Genomic DNA, 22,585 nt, shown 5'->3' on the forward strand with positions numbered 1-22,585 from the left:
TTAACTCAGCCTGGTTTCAAAGCGATCCCATCTGTGGTTTCTGTGTGCAAATACATCCATATGCAAACTGAAGTACAGAGATCCACAGAAGTACTGGCTTTACTCTGAGATACAAGCAGACCATAAGTGAATAACTGCATGGTCCTCATCATGTTGGGATTAGCTTCTACTTGCACTTCCATTTAGCTCCTCCCTTCTCCCACGCTTTCTTGTTTCAGAACTGCAGAGAAATTCAGTCTCTTCTCAGTTTAAGCATACCAGACTGCACAGGCTCTGGAAAGTGGAGCTGGCATTGCAGTTTTCTGTCCAGGGCTTCTTTATCACAAGCATATTTTAGGACAGAGATTAAAGCCAAATGGCCCTCATTATCAGTTCTCTGCTTTCCCTGCCATTTCATTCATAGTTAGATTCCACTAAATTATTGCATATACTGTAGGTACGATGGAAGGATGTAAGTTCATTCACATATAAATAGCCAGGAATACAAGATGTCAAGGTCTTTCCAAAAGTATTACTACCTTTCCATCCTGTAGTTGCTGGAGACAGGTGCTCTCTAAGTTGGTGGCAGTTCTCATGCAAGGTTCTGCAAGATATTTCATGTTTTATACAAACTGCAGATCCTTTGTAGTTGTGATGTCAAGATTTTGTTTACAACATGAACAACAGCATTAAAATAAATACGTAAAAACACTTCAAGAGGAAACTGAGAACAGAATGGAACTTCAAACAATGGGCAATGTTATTCAGAAAATAGACTGTATTAATTTAATATTGGTTTAATTGTTGCAACCTCTGTGTTCTTTGTCTATACACCATGCATGGTTACTCGTAACACTACAGGTAGCATCAGATTTGAGGCTTCAGCCTTTCTGTCAGAGTAGCTGTGATGAAGAGCTCTTCCCAGTGACAAGCCTCTAAAGGGCAGTCAAGCAGTTCTCATTTTACCCATTAGAAGGCAGGAGAACACACAAAACTTGATCTCTGCTGTTTCACTTCACTGAGCCTGTTTCATCACTCCCATCGATTCTGCCACAAGTCCCGTGTAAAAGTCATAACCTTATGGAAACATCCCCATCTGCTCCCAGAAAAATCACTGGGATGCTACATCATCATTCTCCTACATCATCATTTTTCTACATCAGGATCTGGTGAAGAAGGAAATTCACCTATTCCCTAACTAGAATCAAGAGGAGGCAGTACTCTCAATGCCTTTGGCAATGCTGCTCCAATATGTACTAGATGAAACCTTTCTCTTCAAATGCTATTTTCCTCATTATGATCACAATCTGAACAGGTCTCTTTTCACTTTAAGCATACTGGACTGCACAGGCTCTGAAAGGGGGAGCTGTGAGAGGGGGAGCTGAGCTGGATCTGCATATGTCCCATGCTGTATGGATCATAGGTTGGAAACTATAGGTTCTCATTATATATGTGCAAGGAATATTAACCCAAGGACAGCAAAGCAGTAAGTTCATGGTGCAACTTCCACAGCAGAACTGCCTTATCCCAGGTGGGTAGTAGATGGCCTTACAGCTGTTTCCATGTTCACTTCTTGGCTGTTCAGATTGAGATCATAATGGAGGAAAAGCATTTGAAACAAAGATTTAAGCTGGTACAAATTGGAGTAGCTCTGTCAAAGTCATTGATAGTACTGCCTCCTCCTGACTGTAGTTAGAGAACAGATGAAGAATTTGGAATTTAAGCCTAGATTTTGGAAGTTTAGTAGCAGCAGTGTAAAAGTTTTTGAAAGATGGGTGAGTTATTACAGGGCTGCCTTACTAGTAAGTGTGACTGATCAACAATTTTTTTAAAATTGTATTCTGAAATAAAATAGCAGCGTTGCTAGAAGAAAATTATATATCAGCATTGCAAGAAAACAGCAAGGTGACCGTGAAATTATTCTTTTATGACAATGAAGAAGTTTTGGGATATTCAGGGAAAAAAACAAACCACATGGATGCTGCCTAAAAATCAAATGAGGATTGTTCCAATAAGAGTAGAACCTGCCTTCAAAAATAAAGGACTCTCACTGAATAATGCAGTGGATAAAATAATTATTTTTTAATGTTGATATCAACTCACTGTTTTTCTAAATGGCACTGTTGTAAGTCAGGCTTGCATAGTTTCCCCATTTTGTTTCTCTTTCCTATTTCCTTCCATTTTTCATTTTTTCACTGGAAACCAAAGGAAAACATTTTTGTAGTGAGAATATCATTCCTGCTGATCATATATAATTTGCAAACTGAGTGAATTTGTTCCACGTGACTTTTGAGCTTACACTGTACAAAATTCCTAATGATATAGAGAATCTGGTAAAGATGTGTCTAGTGGGTTTTCATTACAGACATGTATTTGAATTAGCACTTAATTAGTAATGCATATAAATACATCTAGCGAGCTGAGAGTGAATCCACTCCTCCTTTGATTTTGCTTAAGATAAAAAAGCCCTGATTCGGTAGTAAAGATCGGAGACTGTCTGAGAGGGGAATAAAAACGAGAAATATTGCTGTCTGCACATTCACTTTCAGACAGGTTTTTCCACACAGTGCACTGCCATTGCCTTGAAAATGCAGATCCTTGGTTAGCACAGATTTGATGTCTGTGTAGCAGGATACATGTATGATACCATCTTTAATAAACAAGAGCTGTTAGAGGGTAATGCAGAGTTTAGACCTCGGCGTGACTGATCAGCCAGTGACAGGCAGCTGTGGTGGCACATTTGCATTTTGCTGCCTGATTATACCTGAAGTCTCATCATCTGTACAGTGTTCAGGGGATGGGGACTGTAGGAATACTCTGCATGTTTCCCTCTGAAACTGAAAGCAGTCACAGTTATGTTTGTGTAGTTGAATTGAGTATATCTCTAGGCTAAGCTCTCTGCTTAGTGCTCCTCACCTTTAACTTTACACCAAAAAAAAACCACTGAATGGCAGTCTTTCATTATTTATTTCAGTTTTCCTAGATAAAATTTGGTAAATGCAACCATCTTGCCATTCAAATGAAATAGGATGGTTTTACAAGGTACCTTCCACAAGAGGCTGAGTCTGGGTGGCGTGTTGCTTGCCTGATGTTCTTAGCACGATAATTCACTAAACCATTAGGGTTTTGGTGTCAGATAAATATGCAAATTCAAATCAACATGCAAATCAAGCAAATAACTAAAAGCACAAATTTTGACCTTTCTTAGTGGAAAATGAGAGAATCATATCTGAAAGTTCTGTAGGTAGGTTTCCTATTAAAATAATTTGAGAAAGAACCACAGCAAAAATCTTTTCCCCTCATTGATCATTTTTTTTATCCAAGGCACATAGCCTGTAATTTGAGAAAACTGTTTCTCTGCCACAATATTTTGTTAACCTGACTTACCTTAATGCAGCACAACTCAGCAATAGCCCCAGAAACAGGAGCATCAGGCACACTGAAAGCACAGCATGTAGGTCTCTGCTGAAGATTTATCGAAGCCTGTGTGAACCTATGATAGGCTGGGTAAAATTCCTGTCACCTGATTTTTAGAATTTTGGTGTTAATCACACTGTGCTAACAAATTCCTTCGTCATCGAGGGAGAGAAGTTGGTGCCTTCAGAAGGAGTCCACCTGCCATATTTTATATCCCTGCAATAGGTTGGACTGTAATTTTCACTGTCTGCATTAACCTTACTCTCAGGGGAGCAGGAGAGACTGTAGACAAAGCTGGATTTTTCCACTTGAAGTTCCACCTGGCCATGTACTCCAACTTGTGCTACTTCTTGGATGAGTGTTGTTGCAGTAGCTTTTCATTTTGATCACTGTAACCAACAGTTTCTGCTTTTCTTCTAGGAGCCAAGCCATGGTCCAACATCATGGAGATACTGGAGGAGAAGGATGGGGTTGATACGGAACTACTGGTTTATGCAATGACCTTGGTTAACAAGGTTTGTTTATGTTGTTAGCATAACTACTGCAGATAATATTAGTGTTTTCAATTGTATAGTGAACTTCCCTATTGAGAGTATATGACAGAGGAGACCTGTCATGGAGAATTTGCAGGACAAACTGTAATCGGTCAGCACACTCCTGTTACTTGTGCTGCAGCCACCCAGAGGCAGCAGCTGGGAGCAGAATTGTTATTTTGGTAGAAGTTGTGTGGAATTGTGGTCTGACATGGCTCCTCTCCCAGTGCTGACAACGCAGTGCTGAAGGAAAACGCAACAAGCTAACTCAACAGATTATCCAAGGGGAGAAGGAAGGCAAGTGCTGGTGGAAAGATCACATGCTCACAAATGCTTGCGTTGTGCACAGTTTTCTAGTTCAGATAGTTCAAATATTTTTTTTTTTTTCTGCAAACTAAATATGATGAATTTAACAGGTCTGAGTGCTAGTAGGAGTGCTTCTGCTTAAAAAAGTAAGGTTAAATTTTTTCTTATTTCTTTATATCTTCTGGTGATGGGATTTACAAGTCATAGTTTTGCAGTCAAGTCAAATGTTTTCTGAAATACTGACTTATGCTATTGGGAGGGAGAAAATGGAAAGTCCTTTAAAGTTAGAAATTTATTAGTGTAAATTCCTTAAAAATCAGCATCCAGTCATAGACAAACCATAGGGGGGGTACTAAAATTAAAGATTCATTTTTTTTAAAGAGCACAGAAAGCCAGCATACTCTTGGCAAATAAAATAACTGTGTAGTTTATGGTTATACTTAATAGGGCAGAGTATTAGGAAATATTATTACTACTCATTTTATTCACTTGAAGATCCTGAGTTAGTTCATGGAGGTCATACACCAAGCTGCCAGCTTATTGGGCTCTTGGCTACATAATTGGAATTGTGGGTTGCTTCTTTGTTGTTGAGTTTTGGGGTTTTTTTGGTTTTTTTATAAATTTATTTCTTAATGGCAGATATTTCCCAGCAAACATGCCTGAGAGAGACCAACCTCTCCTGGTGACATTACTGATCTTACTGTACTTATGCTTAGAGTCACCCTTGCTCCTGCTTCCATGGTAGTAAGGTTCCTCTTGAGTTTAAAAGACCACCTTACCTTGCTGCTGTAGTCTTTCTGAAAAGCATCACCAGTTATGTTTGCTTCTGTCTGTAGCTGCTATTAAAGCCAAGGTCACTAGTCATTAATGTCTCTGCTTTACACCTTGTTGTTTTGTGTACTGATTCCTCTTTCTGAAATAGTTCTCTTCATCATTTGCACAGTTGTAACCTACCTGGTGTTTGGCTTCCTTGAAGATTTTGTTCCCTGTGGACTCTTTTATTATCCTGTAGTTGATTCCTTTAGTCTGAGTTCTTCAGTACATTTAAAGCTATTTTTAGGAAGAGGTAGCTCTTTAAAAACATACATAAAGAAAAAGCATCTCACAGTCAGAGGCAAGGCAGTTATGAAGATCAAGGAAGAGAGGGATCCCACAAATCCACACTTATAATTATGATCTGGCTTATGGGCAGCTTTATGATGTTTTTAATGGGATATTTTTCATGATTATAGAGAAAACAGTAAGTAGGATGTAACAGTTGTAATTTTTTCCCCCACAGAGAATATGAAGAAGGCTCAGATGGTTTCAGCTTCTCTAGGCAAGGAAATGTCAAAATTTTCAGTGCAGGCAGAGTCCTCATGAAGGATTTGTCTTAAGGAAGCATGCTTGTACTCCTTTTTCTTTCTCCATGTATCCATTTACAGACTGTTTTTCTTCCTGCTCCAGAGCAGAAAATGCATCTACCCAGACATAAGAATTGCTCCTGTCCTTTTATCCTCTCCCTCTCTTTTGTTTATGCTTAACCAATTTACTTATGCTCATATTTTATTAACCCTCTCTTAATTTGTGAGGATTTAGGCATTCATGAATCTCTTACATGAGAGTAATCCCAGTGCAGATTCTTCTGGTTATGTATAGTTCCAGTATAACCTTTGTTATCATCCTTGCATTAGTTAGAAATTGAATCTGATATGTTTTAGGCTCTGAAAGTGGATCTGTGAGTTTATGACAAATGGTGCAAAGGAAAAATATTTTAGTTCTATATTTTGGAGTTCAATTGCCCAGTTCTGGTCAACAACATGCAGTGAAAATTGGATTTACACTGCTGTGTGATTTAAAATTATAATAACCAAATAAAAGACTGCCGACAAAACCAGTTGCTAGTAAATACTACCTTATGCTGCTGTTTTTCCAGTCTACAGTTTGCCTTACCTTGGATTTAAAAAAGCTATACTTGAAGGTGGGTAATCTGCATATCAACATTAAGATGATTTCCTGTTATTTTTAGAAGATCTGACTGTTCCTCCACCCTTTTGCAGATAAAACATCACATCTTACTGTGCTTGAAGGCACTCAGGTTAGAATACTGGCTGTCTGTGTCTTTCATTTGGAGCTGAAAGCCTCATAGTTGAACACTTTTCTATTATAATATTTCCAAGTTAAACATCCAAGTTAAAGCTCCATTGAATGTGCAGTGTGATAACGCCATTTGCTGAATCCTCAGATTTTTACTCAGTGCTAGGTGTCAGTTTAGGAAGGAACAAAATAAATGTGGTATCTGTTTTCAGCACTGTTCAGGGTGTTTTAGTTTCATAGTCTTCAGTGGGTTCTAAACAGAGCCTTAAATACTGTCTTGGAAAGAGACAAATTCTTAATTAAAGCCTGAACATATAACCTTAACACTTAATTGATGTTTGTGCTAAGAATTCCTGTTGTAGTGGATTTCACCAGTCAATAGACCTGTAATGACTGAAGAAGAAAATGTTGCTGTGCTGTGTTTAGTTAGAAAAAAATTAAATTTAAAAGTACCTTGTTGATGCACATACTTCAGTGCCTCACATCACAGGAAAGAGGTGCTTTAACAGGACAGCTATGACAGCTGCCTGTTTCGCTCTCATTAGTCATGTAATCCAGACCCATTTTTCTGAATGTAAAGGTTCTTGGTGTAGGGAGGCAGCCCAGAGTGGCTGCTCTTATCTGCACTCTGTTGCTCAGAGCCACTTTGGAAAAGATGGGCTGTAGAAAAACAGCATTCACAGGGGGCAGTTCATCCCATCGCAGGCATGCCAAGATGTCACTCTCTTTGGAGAGGGCCTGTGTTTTGCATCTCTTTCCTTTGCTCTTTCTCTTCTCTACTGGGAATATAGAAAAATTATTTCATTAATTGAATGGGAGAGAGGAAACTATTTCAGAGTAAACCTCTCTGGTGAGCTAATCCAGAAAAACTGTGTTGCTTCCAGCCTGCGCTCTCAGGTATTTTGCAGAAACAGCTCTGCATAGACTGGTTCCTGTGGCGAGGTATGTGGTGCCCTGCAAGTAGGTTGCACGGTGTGTTCAGTAGTTTCTGCTCAACATGTGCAGGATTAAACTAATTGTTCTGCATCCTGCATAAGGAGCAGTAAAAAATCTGCACACACTGACTAGAAATGTGTAGCAAGCCGGAATCGGAGTTAAGGAGTCAGTGTACCTTTAATAAGACTTCTTAAGTTGAAAGGGAGGAGGAGAGGATTCACTATCTCTGTAATACAAAACAATTTGTGCTCAGGGAAGATGACTGCTGCTGCAGGTGAGGAGGACAGTAGGCACATGGTACAGGATATTTCCTGCTATCCTGATGTCACACAGCTGTGCAATGGACTTTTTCTTCTTAAGGCTAAACTTACAGGAATCAGTAGGAACTGAGCTTTACTCTTTTTAGCTAAACGGATTTTTTTTTCCTCCCTCTTTGTTTTTATCCCTGTGTTTGATGGTTTAACATTCTCTGTTCTTTAAGTCTGTACTTGAATGATGCCAGAAAGAATCCAGCTGTGTATTTTAAAGACCTACATTTTCCATACTTTTTTGTATGAAATAACAACATTGATTTGTTTTGCCAATTATTCATTTTTCTACACAGTGCACAGAGTTGTTTGTTAAAAGCTGTGCCACTTGTTTTTTATTTTCTATCAGTGTCTCTAATCCCACATCATGGGTTTTACTTGATTGAAATCATACATAGCACCACTTGCCACCCGCTTTTAAAATCCTTTGTTTAATTCTTTTCAAAACAAACAGATTTAAATGTTTTTCCTTTGATTCTTAGACGCTGTCAGGATTGCCAGATCAAGACTCTTTCTACGATGTGGTGGACTGTCTGGAAGAGCTAGGCATTGAAGCTATTTCACAGAGACACTTGAACAAGAAAGGAACAGACTTGGACTTAGTTGAGCAATTTAACATTTATGAGGTAACATAACATGCCCTGTTTTATGCATCTTGCAGCTTGTGCAAACTTCAAAGCTGAGAGGAGGGGGGAATGTAACCTAGGTGAAATTTGGTTATCTCTTCTATTTTAAAAGAAAAACATCTGGTTGCTGGAAGTATTATGCACTTTTGTATATGTGACCTGCTACGGTACGTAGCTGCGTTTTATCAAAGGCATTTCATGTTAAAGCTGGGGCATAGTCCAAGGCAAACCAGCACATTTACTAGCCTCCTTTCTGCAACTGCTAGTTACACATTCTGAAGCAAGTAGAAGTTCTTTCCATGTGCAAAAGTATTCAGCTCATGAAAAAGGTTCGGCTGGGCTCAACTTCACAGTTGTTCTGCAACTGAATATCCAGCAAGTCCATGTTTATGAGTTTACACTGGACCAGCTCCTATGCAGTTTGCAGCAATGGAGTAATGGGTGACTCCACATTTACCACCTAGGTATAAAATAACTACTTCTGAAGCATTTATGTAAGGGTAGGATATCCAGTTTCTTAATAATTAGCCTCTTTTCAGAGTTTGGAAGTGTTGGAGCTAGGAGGTTTAGGCTGAAGTTGTAATGTAAATGGGAATTAGCGTTCTAATGTGACAAAATTAAATTACTTCATCTGTGCCTAAGTCCAGTGAAGGATTTGATAGATTTGATTCTCCATTTTCTCCATCCATGACTCTACACCATGCCACTTCACTAACTGTAGCAGACTTCAGCTTTATATACAGCAATTTTCAGGAAGAACCAAAATAGGAACAAGAGAACAAGAGGGCTCAATATGCTTTCTTTCTCTATCATCAGAGGCTTCCGTTTATAAAGCCCTTTTTAAAATATGCTGATTAAACTTAAAAGCAGGGATTCTTTTTTGTTAATGCTGTGTCTACTGAAAGACTTAATTGCAGAATTGGCAGTTGACTTAGTTGGGCACCAGCTTTTTTTTTGGTGACCAAACTAAATTTAAACATGTCTATGCAAGTTCTTCCTTTTTTCTGCCAATCTTGTTTTTTACCTGAAAAATCTCTTTTTCCTCACAGAAACAGATTTTACACCCTAAGCAGAAACATCTCACTTCCCCCTTTGGTTTTTTTACATCACTTCTGGAAAGAATTACCAGAGTAACAAGACTAATAGAAACAAGAAGATGGGCATTCTTCTGATCACATGCATTGCCTTTTCTGTGCCTCTGCCTGTTTGAGTGGATCTTGCTCATATAATGATTATTTAAATGTTAGGCTGCATTTCAGATGAGATCCATTAGTTACTATGTTGTTTCTGCCAGGGATATCTCTCCTCATGTACCATATGCTAACACTTTGTTTCTATTAGAGGTACCTCACATTGGCACATCAAGAGCGTGCCGCAGTTCAAGATACTTGGCGTTGCATCCATGCTTTAGTCCTCTGATATTTCCAACACACTCTAGATGCTAAGTTCCACTTAATCACTACAAGTGTCATGTCTGAACATGAGGAAATGTTGAATCAGTCAATGCATGGAGTTTTTTCCTGTTGACTTCACTAAAGCCAAGTCTTCACCTAAGTATTCTGGAAGGAAATAAAGAGAACTGGTTGTCCAAGACTGCTCAGCTTCCTTGAAAATTCAGTCCCACATTAAAAAGAAAACAAACAGATTTGCAGATACATAAATGTGTTGTTACGGGTCCTACAGTGTTGTATGCAAGGCATTGTTATATAATTCCACTTTTAGAGCTGCCACACTTCACTAATGAATAGACAGCAACTTTCAGGGATAACTGTAGAAATAGTGATACTAATTGGAGTTAATCTAGTTGAGACCAGGAAATTTTTAAGCCTGGGGTGTGAACACCTGTGGTAGCTGAAGCGACTGTCAGCAACCTCAGCCGACTTCCCTTTCTTTCTCAGGTGACACTGAGGCATGAAGATGGAGATGAGAGTGCTGAGCCCCCTCCCAGTGGGCGCAAGGATCGGCGGAGGGCCAGCCTTGGTGCTGGGGAGCGCAGGGGGCTGGAGCGCCGGCGGAGCCGCAGGCACTCGGCACAGAACGTCAAGAGCACTTTATCGGCCCCCGCCAGCCCCTGCGGGCCCTCGAGCTTCGTGCTGAGCCACGGGCAGCGCGTGGAGAAGCTCAGCGAGAGGTAAGGGCAGGAGCTGAGGGATACTCCCTTCATCTCCCGTTACTTTCTGTTCATTGCACTTTATTAATATGACAGCCTTTTCTTTGTTTTCCTCTTTTCATTGAAATCAAAGTTAAAAAAGCAAAAGCATATTCAGAGTTAAAACACTGGCATAAAAAGGAAGTGGATTTGTAAGTGACTTACCTACATAGCTAAGTTCTTTGGCACCATCCGTCCTAAGTAAGGGGACCCAAGCCACATAAGGTAGAGAATTTGGTATGGGAACTAACTCAGCTTAATTTCATCTGTTGACAGATTTTATGTTCACTATGTCCACATAACAGAAGATTGTAACAAGAGCATGGTAACTTTAATTCAGTGCTATTTGTCCTGTGTATGTTACAGTTCATTCTTATTTTTTTTCCTCCTTTTCATTCCAGCATAAATATTTGCCTTTGAGGCTACAGCATAGTAGTGAATATATCTAATGTTTTATAATTAGCAAAAAAGAAGCAGTAATGGGTAGCTGAGCAGCAGTCTGCAACACTGGAGTCGGTGGAAGTTGGTGTCTTTGCCAGTCCTATAATGGTTGGCTTAGGCTGTGTGCTGAGGAAAAAAAGGAGCTGCAGATCCTCAGCATGTCTGACTGCTGCACAAGAGGGCTGGAATTAATTTCACCAAAGTTAGATGTCTGATCAGCTCTCATCTCTTTGATGTCAGTGGAGTGCAGCAAGCACTGGTGGGCCTTCAGTTATCTAATGTGTTCTACACGCCTGAAATTTCAATCAGATGAATCATGCTCTGAGACTGGCTGTTTGTTGACTCTAAAGGGGAATCTGGCTGATTAGCTCAGGTGGAGATACATAAGATGCAGACAGAAAAAGCTGGACACTGTCATGTCACTGCTGAAGATGCAGTTTGAAAAACTGAAGTGTGGTCTATACAAGAGCGATATATCTTGTATTAATTATAACACTTGGGAAGTTCATTGAAGGTTTCTGTTGGTTAGCACGGGACAGGATGTAAACTTAGAGCCTTAAAATCCTGTTACATGTAAAGCAGTCTTTCTTGCAAAGAGAGATGGGTTGACTAAAGTTTAATGGATTCTGGCAATATGAAAATATAAGACTCCAGATAACTGAAACAGTAGTTGCATGTTGTATACCACATAACAGCACTTTATTTTCTTTCTTTTTTTTTTTTCTGTTTTGCATTCGACAACACATTCATGTTTGTTTTCCATCACCTGTGGCCTGGTCTTTAGTGGGCTAAAGACAGCTGAGTGCCCCATGGCCTTACAGGCTGATAACAAGGATAACAGTGCATTTGAAGATGAGTTTAAAGCATCTTCAGTGTGAGTACAACTGGGGGCTTCAGCTGCTCTGCATGGGATGCCTTGTGCATGACCTTGGGCCCTGCTTCAGAACTTAACAATGTGACTGGGAATCTGTATGCATGGATGTGGAGCAGATATCAATGATTTTTTTTGTTAAGCTGATGAATTTGGATTGGAAATGAGGAGATGCTTCAACTCTACAGAAATTGTTCATTCTGTTACTGCTAATTAATTAAACAAATAGAAGCCATCCAGGACAACAACTTCTATCAATATATTTTCTCACTATTAATGTTTGCTTGCTAGCTTTATTTTGCAGTCTTCAGTAACTTCTAATAAATTTGTGTTTGAGCTAACTTTTAGTAGGAATAGAACAGAGGGAATAAAAACACAACAGATTAGTTTCAGAAGCTCTTTGAAATAATTTTTCACCAACATAATAACATAATTTCAATAATCATGCTACATTTTTGAAAAAAAATTATCCAGTTCTGCTCCACACACTCTTTGACAGTGATGTATTTTAAAGCATAACTTCAGTTTAAATACAAGAAAGAAGTCTTTATCTAAGCAGTCAAATTAATTTCATGTTGCAGTTATCTTCTGTAGGAAAATAATTAAATTCTTTTCAATTCCATTTGGAATGTCCAACTAGCTCACCTGGCTCTGTAAGGAAAGAGGCATTCAATTATGAATGTGTGTAACTCTGATCTTTATTTTGCATATTAGTTAAATAAAAATCCTTCCTCAGCCCCTGTACCCATTCTCCAGTCCTCTCAGCAGGTAAAGACAGGGAGTATTTCTTGTAGCTGGTAAATCAGATTTTTTCCCATTGGACATTATAGACCACAAAGTATGTTCAGGTTCTGAAGATGCATGTTCTATGCTCAGTGAAAATTTTTAAGTTACCATAAAAAGAAGTTAGTCAACTGTTGGATCTTCTATAATTCCCATTTTTCCAGTAAAGTGTTTCTGGTAAACAAGCATTTCAGATAAGCAAATTTTGTCCTTTGCATTCTTAGTTTCATTATCTGCCCAAATCTGTAGTTGTGGTAGGAAGAGGAAAAACAGCCTTCCTGCTTTATCCTATTCCAGAAAGTCTCAACTTTCAGTGAAATAGTCCAGATGTTTGCAACAGTATCTCTACACCTGATAGCTAAACTGAGACAAAAAAAAAAAAAAAAAAAAAGCCTTATGGCTTCTATTCATTAATGTTTAGACAGGAAAAAAAGTGGAGCTGAATGAGTCCTATAAGGTTTTTTACACTTTTAGAGAATTTGAATTAAATTTAAATGGAAAGAGGTTTTTTGGAATCAAATTTTCAAATTTGAACACATGGTCTTCAATGCAAGATATTTATTGGTTTAAAGGACTTAAATAGAGCATCCTAAGTTTAGATCTTGCTGCAATTTGTATTGAAATTTTAAAATCCTATGTTAAAATGTGATGCAGGCATCACCTGATTTTGTCAAAAGAAATGCACATTATGACCCTGCTGCTTCCATTGTTAATGAGAGGAATCTACACAAATGGATAAAAATTACTTACTACCTCTGTAAACTGAAAGCGACTTCTGTTCAGCTGTGAAAGAACTGTCTCCTGCTAATGACCTTTTGGTTCATAACCCTGGTCCCTCTTGAGAAAGGAAACAAATTTGGCAGTAAGTTTTGTAGTGGTATATTTTCCAAAAAATAGTCTACAAAATGGATTTCAGTCTTTATTCCTTCACTACATTTTCTTTCCCAATAGGAATTGTAACAATACTAATGATAATCTTATTGTGTTGTTCCTGCTGAAAGTTCTAAACTTTGTGGCTGCAGATGTCTTATGGCTGGTTTTACAGTAGATTAGATCCAGCAAAATTGCTTCTGATGGACATGGTTAGAGATTGAAATCACACTCTTACACTGTACTAAATTTTATTTTGGGCGATATTCTAGGTTATTTTTGGACTTCTGTACCAAAATCAGTCGAAGGTTCAAGTTCTTTCCCACCATTCTCCTTCCCACAATGTTTGTGTTTCTTTTCTTTCTAGCTCATCAGCTGTTTTGGCAATTGCTTTGCTTTTGTTTACCACATCAAACAGGTTCTCCACAGTCATCTGCTCTGTGTCAACCGATAAGTCTTCCAAAAAGAGAATAATCCATCGTGCCGGTAAAACAACAAAAAAAAAGACAATATTGGCCAAATTCTGTTCTGTCTCACAATGCTCTATATCCAGAAAAATTGTCTGAAGTCAATGGAGTTGCTCTGATCTATGCCAGGCTAATTGAGAGCAGACTTTGGGTTCTGAGCTGGGAAAAGTTGACCGTAAATGCTAAGGGCGACCAAAAGGAAAACTTGCAGGCCTTTTTCATCCACTTGGCAGCCTTTTTCCAAACTAAATGTATTGCTCTTTCTCCTGTGGTTCAAAACAAATAAGGATCCAAATCTGCTTTGTGTTAAAATAGTTTTCATGGAGAGTTAAGCCCAGATTGATGTGCCTGTTACTAAGTAAGTAAGTAAGTAAAGAAGTTGATAACAGCTACTAACTAAGAAAGGCTGAAGGTTCATTTAAAGGTCTGTTCCTTCTGCAGCATACTTTAAGATGCCTGTCCTGACCACTAGCAGGTCTGATTTGCTAAAATGTTTTTCTGTTACCATGATGGCATAGAGCACCCATAAGGCTGGCGGGAATTTCAGTCCTGTTAACATGATGTTTTAAATGCCGTGCTGGAGGTGCCTCCTAAGGTTTTCTGCCCTGGTCCAAATTGAGTGCTCTCAGTCTGTGGTCTAGCATGCTGTTTCTTATGCAGTAGACTTTTAAACACATTCTTCCATGGGTTGTGTTGTTTGTTTGTTTTTTTTCTTTTTAAAATAAAGCTAGCTTTTTCCAGCCACACAATGGAGAGAGTCAAGGAAAAATGTAAGGAGTGGCATGGAATTAGCACTAGATTTATGTTGTTATTGTATGCAGTGATTTCTGGATAAATAAGCATTAAAAGGCAACTTTCTCTCTGTCTTTCAGTCTCATCCTGACTGGCTTTGAGAGAGTAAAAGGCAGGTCATTCAGAAGTTCTCAGTGCTGTCTTGAGCACTGGACAGTTTCTCTGAGTTGTATTCATACAAATCAGAAACAAGTGCTTCTCCCAGTTTTCCAGATTAATGTTTCACATTTTGCTGTGCATTTCCCTTTCTTCTGTGCTGCACAGAGACCACACTCATCCCTCACCCTGGGTGTCCCATCAGAGCTGTGTCCGCCAGACCTCAGCAAACATATGCAAGCGAGCTTCTAGGAGATTTACACTGACACCTCTTACCAGCAGTCAGGTGAATGGCTCCACCGCTGTGGAATTGGTTACAGTCAGAACTGAGGTTTATAAAGCTCTGAATAGCTAGGATTAGGTATTTACCTCTCTTTACTAGATTCACTGCTTTTTATTTCCATAGCTTTGATTTATTTTTTATCACCAAAAATCACCAAAGAATTGCTAAGATCCATCTTATAACACTAAATATGTTCATCTAGAGATAACCTGGCCATGGTTAGAACTTTCTTGTCAGTATTCCTGTGTTTGACACCTAACAAAAGAGAGACCTGACTGCCATCTTAGGAACTTACCAGAGTGGAGCCTGCATTCTGAATCAGTGACCAAAGCTGGCTTTAGCAAGCTATCTCTTTTTAGACCTTGAAGCTAAGAAGATATGAGGAACTCCAACTCTTCATGTCCACCTGAGGTTCCAGATTTTTCAATCTGAAAAAAGCTGACCTTTAGGAGAGCTATATTGATAAAGTAAAAACAACAGAGAAGCAAACAGCGAATTATGTATCTATGGACTTTGCATTTGTTAGGGTCCTGCCTGGAAGCCTGTTAGAACTCTTCCTCTGAGCAAAAAGTAGCACAGGGAATTCCAAAGTTTCCCACAAATTTCTAGGCTAGCTGGACACAGCTCCATTGTACAGTGCACCCTGGGCTCAAGGTCTTTCATGCCCTTTTTGGTTCTAGAAGAAAACAGGGAAATAGTTGTCTAAATAAAGGAAAGCTGTGCTGAGAAGTCATAAGGATCTGTTTGTTAGTAAATGCATGTTTGTAATGTTTGAGGATTGCCAAGATGCAGGCAGAGATCGTGACGCTATTTTGGTTTTACCAGAAAACAATGAATATAGCTGAGCCTCTGATGCTAAGCATTTTTTCTGCTCAACTTCAGATTCCTGTCAAGTTTCTTAACAACAGTACAGACCTCAGTTTGCTTATTAGGCCCCATTAACTGATTGTTCAAATTGCTTCATGTAGAGCCAGGACTGCAGGGTTGGTTTGTTCATGATACAGCTGAGACTTCTTTTTTTATTATCATGATTTTCCATGTTTCCAGACACCCCAAACCATAACTAATCTTTTATTTTTCTCTGGCATTTACTACAGAAAAATTCTAGTTTTTGTCATGATGTTTCAAGTTCTGGTGACTTTGCACAACACTATAAGAAAAGATTTGATTGTATAAATACTTAATGGCTATAGATCAAAGATACAGTGGTGAGTGAGGTTTATGTTACGTTATTTTATGTTATTTTATTTAGGATGGTTTGTTCCACATCTCTTAGAGTTGTTATCTGTGTCAAATATGATAAGTGGTATGATAGGTATGAACCAGCAAAGTGGGGAGACTCAACATCATCATTTGATGTAAGACTCAGGCTGTGGTATGGATTACTAAAGGCCCAGATGAGAGAAGAAGTTAATTTCTCTTTTATTGCTGTCATAGAAAGAAACACATGTCGGGGGTTTTTTTCTTGATGTTTATCTCTGGTTCCTAGTTTTGAGTATTTAAAACAACTGAGGCATGAAATTATACTAAGAACACATCTCCAGGATAAACATGCAGCCACATATCTGTGGATGTGCATCTCTTTAATACACATATATACACATAGACATACACTCATACATATGAGCTGAGCTACCTAGCATTTGGGTGTGCTTTGACACTGAAGGGTATATGATCATTTATGAGAGTTAATAACCCTTTTCACAGTTTGGTTGGTATGGGTGAAAATGGAAATGGGATATAAAAAAGAAGAGGTTTTGGAAAGATTTATCTATGAAATTAAATGGCTTGATAAGGTAGCCAAGGTAGTGTCTGTTCATAGCATCAAATCATTGTTAGTCTTTGACAACAATACCATACAAAATCTGACCTGCTATTTTAGGTTTGGAGCAGGAGAACATGTTTATTTCTCCTATGCAGGCAGAATTTGAAGCATGAAGTCAAGCAGATTCAAAAGAAGAACCCTACAAGTGTGAAATTTTTAATCTTACTCTTTGTAAGAATATCTTGGAAGGTCCTGTAAGGAATGCAGTAGAGGAAGAGACATGAGATAGGCTAAGAAAAATTTTCTTTTGAAGCCATACCATAAAAAAGGACTGCATTGATGTATAGGTAGGGATTGACCCACTATGCATAAGTAATAATAACACAAAAATTTAAAATTTACAGCTTGATGAGTATCTCAGGTCCAGGTCCTATTACTGTTTCAAGATGGTATCAGCCCTTTTTATAGGAATTAAAATATCTCTGTAGGCGTGTCAGGTTTTCTAGTAGGGATACTCTTTGCTGACTGCAGGTCTTGCTGAAAGGAAATGTTTTCTGCCTGGCCTACATGCAGAGTCCAGTTGACAGCACTGCACTTTCCTGTAAAGGCAATGGTAGATTTTCCTATATGAACTTCAGGAGGAGTGAAGAAAGCACCACAGTTTAAATAGATTATAGCTGCATGGCAAATGAAATCACAGCATGACTTAGCCTAGTTATTTTACTTTGTTTTTTTCCACTATGTGTTTATCTTTCGTGAGCTACCTGAGGAAATGTGATGCCAAACCAGGGTGGGAATGCATTTCCCTGGATCTGTATGGTCGTGTTTTATGCACTGGAGTACACATGCCTTAGAGATTTCACCTCTCTGGTGTGTTCCCAGTGTTTGTAAACATGATCCTCTGAGGACAGGAAAGGTTTTTTACACATGAGATGCAATGTGGGGGGAAAAAAACCTGCAGTTTGGCAGGATGCCATTCCCTTTGAAGTAAGGGTCAACAACAGTGACCTTCAAGTGTTAACGAATATGCACTTCCAAGCTCTGAAAATAACATTTCTTCTCTCTTTCTGTATATATTTCAGTACATATTGCTCCAAAAGTCTATCTGTCTTTATTCTGTTTCTTTACCTCTCTGCTCTTAGAAATGTAAAAACAGCAATGCTGTTCAATGATCAGAGAGTTGTGACTCTTGAAGTCTTTGCAAAGCCCTGCCAGCCTCTTAAGCAATGCTGCTGTCTTGCTATGCTTTGATGTGTCCTATATAAACCAACTGCAGCAATTAAACAAGTGTGGAGGCATTGCCTAGGTTTAGTTGTGAAAAGCTGTTGCTGATCATATTTTAGGCATAACAAAGTAACAGGAACCTAAAGATAAAGAACAGATATGAAGGCATAGTGAGTGCATGTACTTCACATCATTTGTCATTTCCTCAACTTTTTGCCTGAACTGTTTTTTTTATTTAGGGAAAAAATACCAGGATCATTTTCCTTTTGACCTTTGTAATTATTCACCTTAGTTTTCCTGTGTGCAGAAGGTGAGATTTTGAGGCTTTGTAAGTACATTGTTATCCATATAATTTCATGTATTTTCATCTTCACATAGTTGCACCAACTGCAGTGGAATGGAAATGGGCAGTGGGATTAATAGGTGGTTTCTTTAGTTTTATTTTTAATGGAGGAGGAAAGTGTATTGCCATATCTTTATACAGACTTATAAACGTTGAATTTAAATTATTGCCACTTCTAGCTTTCACATAAAGGACTAGTTGAATCTGTTTTGGCAGCAAGGATAGAAGAAAGGAAGAACCAACAGAAGTGTACCGAAGCATTTGTCTATTTTACAAGGATTTAGGAATTTGGCTATGAATTGTGCCATCTAAGCTATGAAAGTGGAATTGAACTCATAAATTGAAGAAAATGACAAGCAATGGCAAGAGAAAATAAAATTACATCCACTGTGACTTATAAATATCTTTCCTTGAGGTAACATGTTTCACTTTCTTTGTTCACTTGGAGTTCAGGGATGCAGGTCAGAGGTTTGCAGGAGGGGGGGTGGAAAACAACCTTGAAAGGAAAATTTGTGAGATCAGCTGTAGTATTCAATTTAAAATGATGTTGTGAAATGGCTAATGGTGGTCTTATTTCACTGAATGTGGCTTGTAGTCCTGGTCACAGAATCATAGAATGGTTTGGGTTGGAAGGGACCTAAAGATCATCTACTAGATCTCATGAGTTAACTTTTATGTGCATTGTATATGCAGACCAAAGCCTTGGTAGCCTAATTCTGGCAAGATCATAATGTTTTCTATTGTTCTGTACTCTGGTTCATTACTGGTTAAATTCATCCTGAATTAAAATGATTTGAAGCATATCTTACCTTTTCAAAATTTCCTTTGATACCAAGCAAACCAGAATGTGTTTCTGTGCTCGTGCTTACTTTGTTGGTGTGGGTTGTTTGTTTGTTGGGGAATTTTTTTATTCCTTCAGCACAGCCTTTGATTTTTCTTTTAGCTCTGCCTTTGGTATTTTTTTTTGAGGTGGGGAGTGAGAAATTTGTGTTTCTGGGCTACAGGCCAGAACAAAGAAATCCTAAGTTCTTTCAAGCTGCCTTCATCAAAACTGTGCAGACAAAGAGGTTGGGGAGGGCCTGGAGAAGACAGAGACTACACAGAACCTTGTACACATTGCTCAGCTCTAGGGTCCAGTGGGACAGAGAGCAAGTTTTGGTGCTTTGAGTTCTTGTGGACTGGGAGCCACAAGAACATTGTCTTTAGAGTGGTGTCTTAGTTTTAAAATCATCCAACTGTGACTAGGTTAGGGGTGTGTGAGGTGCAGTGCCTGGCACCTCAAGGACTCTGGCCCTGCCTTTAGCTAAACTTGTAGAAGAGTCCCTTTATTATAATTTCCCTTCATCAGTCTGTATTTATTAGTGCTTTTCTCTTTGCAGCTTTGAATAGCTATTTAATATCAGCAGGGTAAGTTTGACTGGCACTCTTTTTTTTTTCTTTTTTTTTAATTTATTTATTGTGAAAAGAAGAAAAGCTAATCCTTTAGTCTAAACCTTTGTCTAGATTTTGTTTTGCTGCCCTAGTGGTTCTCACTCCATAAACTGCACTTTCATAGTCTTTTTTAACATGCACATTATTTTAAATGGCTATAAATACTTTTGTGTCACATTTTAGTCGAAACAACTGAGCAAAACCTGTGCCCTAGAAGATATTTGTTAGTTGCTATGACTGATGATATACTTTATAAAGATTTGTGGGGGTTTGGGGTTTTGTTTATTTGTTTAGTGGGAGTGTTAGCTGGTAGCAGTAATCCATTCTAAATATGAAAATAAACATAATGATTGTTTTGAAATTTGTTTTCAGTGCTATAAAGCTTTTGTTTAAATATTTCTAATCTAATACTTTCACCATGAAACTGAAGTAACCCATGAATAGCCTTAAGGTTAGCTGAATATATCTGATCCTTCAGCATTAGCTGAATGCCTTCCTCCCTGCCACTGGAGAAATATTTGCCTTTTGTTAAACAGGATGGATTCCTCTGCACTACTGAAAAACATGCTGGCTTCTGCGACCTCATTTAATTGGAAACCTCCCTATAAGTCCTTTTTCTTAATTTAATTCTACTATTGCATTGACTCCAAGTTTGCCTCTGTATGTGAGAGGAACAATGAGCTTTTCCACATTATCCTTTCTTCACTGCACACAAAAATGAACACATAACTCTGAACAGTTCAGATGAATTCACAAATCTGTCTACTGCTGTGTTTGTGCATCTGACTCTAGTTAGTGTTTTCCCATTTTAATAAATATTCACACAGAAATTTTCCTTTTCTACCTCTTAGGAAAGCTTTAGTTAGCAGGTACTACCTGTTTTTATGGACAGAATAGCCGTCCTCTAACAAGGCTGAAATGACTGCCACTGTTGCTTTCGTTAAAAGAAGGGCACATATCATTCCTGCCTGTGAGCTTATCCCTCTCCACTGATCTGTATCTGATCCCCTTTCTGAGGATACTCAAGGGCTCTGAAACTGTGAGTTTAGTTGCTGAAAGATGATGGTCAGAATGTTGAGCCTCTCCCCTATGCACACACTTCCTTTTTGCAAGTTTCCCTTGAGCACATTGGCTCCCCCAGACTGGAGAGCGTGCCTGCCTCTGTGCACACCAATCATGTCTGCTACCAAGTCACACAGCCAGATCCTTCCTCTGGCTTTTCCAACCACTTGCCATGTAGTTGCTGCCCTCCTGCACCTAATATTAGTAAAGGAAAAGAGTTTTCCAGTCCAAGCTTCTTCTAAGGTTTTGACCTAGAACTCAAGGACCCTTGAGGAAGGAGTCATTGGCCTGACAGAAGAATGATTTCTTTCCAATCCCTAAAATTTTTTTTCCGCTTCTTTCTCCATGCTGTGTAAACTCCTGTTGTTTCAGCCATGCCCTTGTAAGGAGGAAAACATTCTCAAAGAACTTTTTCAAATCTGTGAGATACACCATATCAGATGAGTATTTCAGTTAAGATTTTTGTCATTTGAGACAACTGAGGAGAGGAGACATTTTGATATCACCAATGTGCAATCCTGGTGGGAGCTTTAAACAGCAATAATGGAGACACTCTTGTTCATATAAGCAACAGCTGTGCTGCCAGCATTATAGGATGAATTGTGCTCTAATCAGAGAACCATGAGCCCACAGAGCTTCACGGGTTATTTCCCAAATGTGAGTGCTGTAGGACTAGCAGATACAGAAGTTTCCCTTCACAGGAGATAATAGCAAAGCTAGTCTTGAGCTAGTAAGGAGAAGGGATTTTATGAATGCTCCCTGGTCAACTCTTTCTTTTCTTTCTTCCAGTAAATGAGTAAATGTGTGAAAGTTGAGAGGTGTCTGTGTAAGAGAGGTATATATTTGTGGAGAGGACAGGGAGATGAAGAGGTGACAACTGAGATGGTTATGTCACTAAGCCACCTTAGGAATGGTTGAAAATGTTTACTTTGTAAATGTTTGCCAGAGTATTGGCAAAGTTCCAGGCCCTGCCATTTTCCTGGTTATTCTGTAACTAACTCTATATAAATGCAACAAATTTTGGAGAGACCCTTTGCATTGCACTCAATGAGTTCATGATCTCACACTGTAAATATTCATTATTCTTATAACATGAAAACTAATTCTAAATGGAAAAAAATCCACAGAGCATCCCTTCAGAATCAGAGGAAAGAAAAGCTTTCAGGAAAATGCAAGGAATTTGAATGTCTTACAAACTTCATTACTGATTGTATGTTTTCCTTTTTGCATGGAGCATAACCTAGTGGTATATACATCATTAAATCAAGTGGAGAACTGTATCAACTGCAAATATATCTTCCATGAGTCTCGTAGTTTGGGGAGATTAAAAGCACAGATAGGAGGGACAGGAGGCAGACAATGTAGCCTTTTTCATTATGTTTAATATAGGTTTCCTATTTTACTTATGTGGTTTGTAGGTTATGGAGGCTGTATGCAAGTCTTACACTTCTGCCAGAATTACTGATGAACTGAAGCCTGCTCTGACTATACTAATGACTCTACTGAAATAATTCATGTACTGCATCTGATAACTTAAATATTGCTATTTGCAAATAGTACTGAACTGATTTGGTCTCTCTGTTATTTCTAGCTCAGTGGTTCACCCTGTTCTGTTTTCCAGTTGAGCTATTGGTTACTTAGCAGGAATATTTTATTTGTGTTAATTTAGAAAGCATGATGTCCAGTGCCAGCTGTCCCATGCCAGCACAGTGTGTACTGTCCTTTAAGCCAAAAAGACACAACTTAATGACTAATGAGTTGAACATTGGTATTGTCATGAATGTTTTCCATTAATGCCTCTGCAGGTAGGGCAGCCGCAAATGGGAA

At 38.6% G+C, this 22,585-nt stretch overlaps 1 protein-coding gene across 15 annotated transcripts in view; it reads left to right on the forward strand.

The window, feature by feature from the left end:
* The window catches only part of FHOD3 (formin homology 2 domain containing 3), a 377,539-nt gene that overhangs the window by 256,307 nt on the left and 98,647 nt on the right, over positions 1-22,585 (forward strand). For 8 of the 15 annotated variants that reach the window (XM_042048634.1, XM_042048643.1, XM_042048636.1 and 5 more), the window contains exons 8-11: positions 3,817-3,911; positions 8,038-8,181; positions 10,080-10,312; positions 11,556-11,645. In XM_042048634.1, coding sequence (XP_041904568.1) covers positions 3,817-3,911; positions 8,038-8,181; positions 10,080-10,312; positions 11,556-11,645 — 562 coding nt within the window. The remainder of the gene's footprint in view (positions 1-3,816; positions 3,912-8,037; positions 8,182-10,079; positions 10,313-11,555; positions 11,646-22,585) is intronic. The other 7 variants (XM_042048637.1, XM_042048642.1, XM_042048645.1 and 4 more) reach the window with 1 other exon arrangement.

This window comes from Corvus kubaryi, unplaced genomic scaffold, assembly GCF_017639235.1.
Source record: "Corvus kubaryi isolate FWS band 111438036 unplaced genomic scaffold, C.kubaryi_AGA036_p1.0 68, whole genome shotgun sequence".
NCBI classification, from domain to species: Eukaryota; Metazoa; Chordata; class Aves; order Passeriformes; family Corvidae; genus Corvus; species Corvus kubaryi.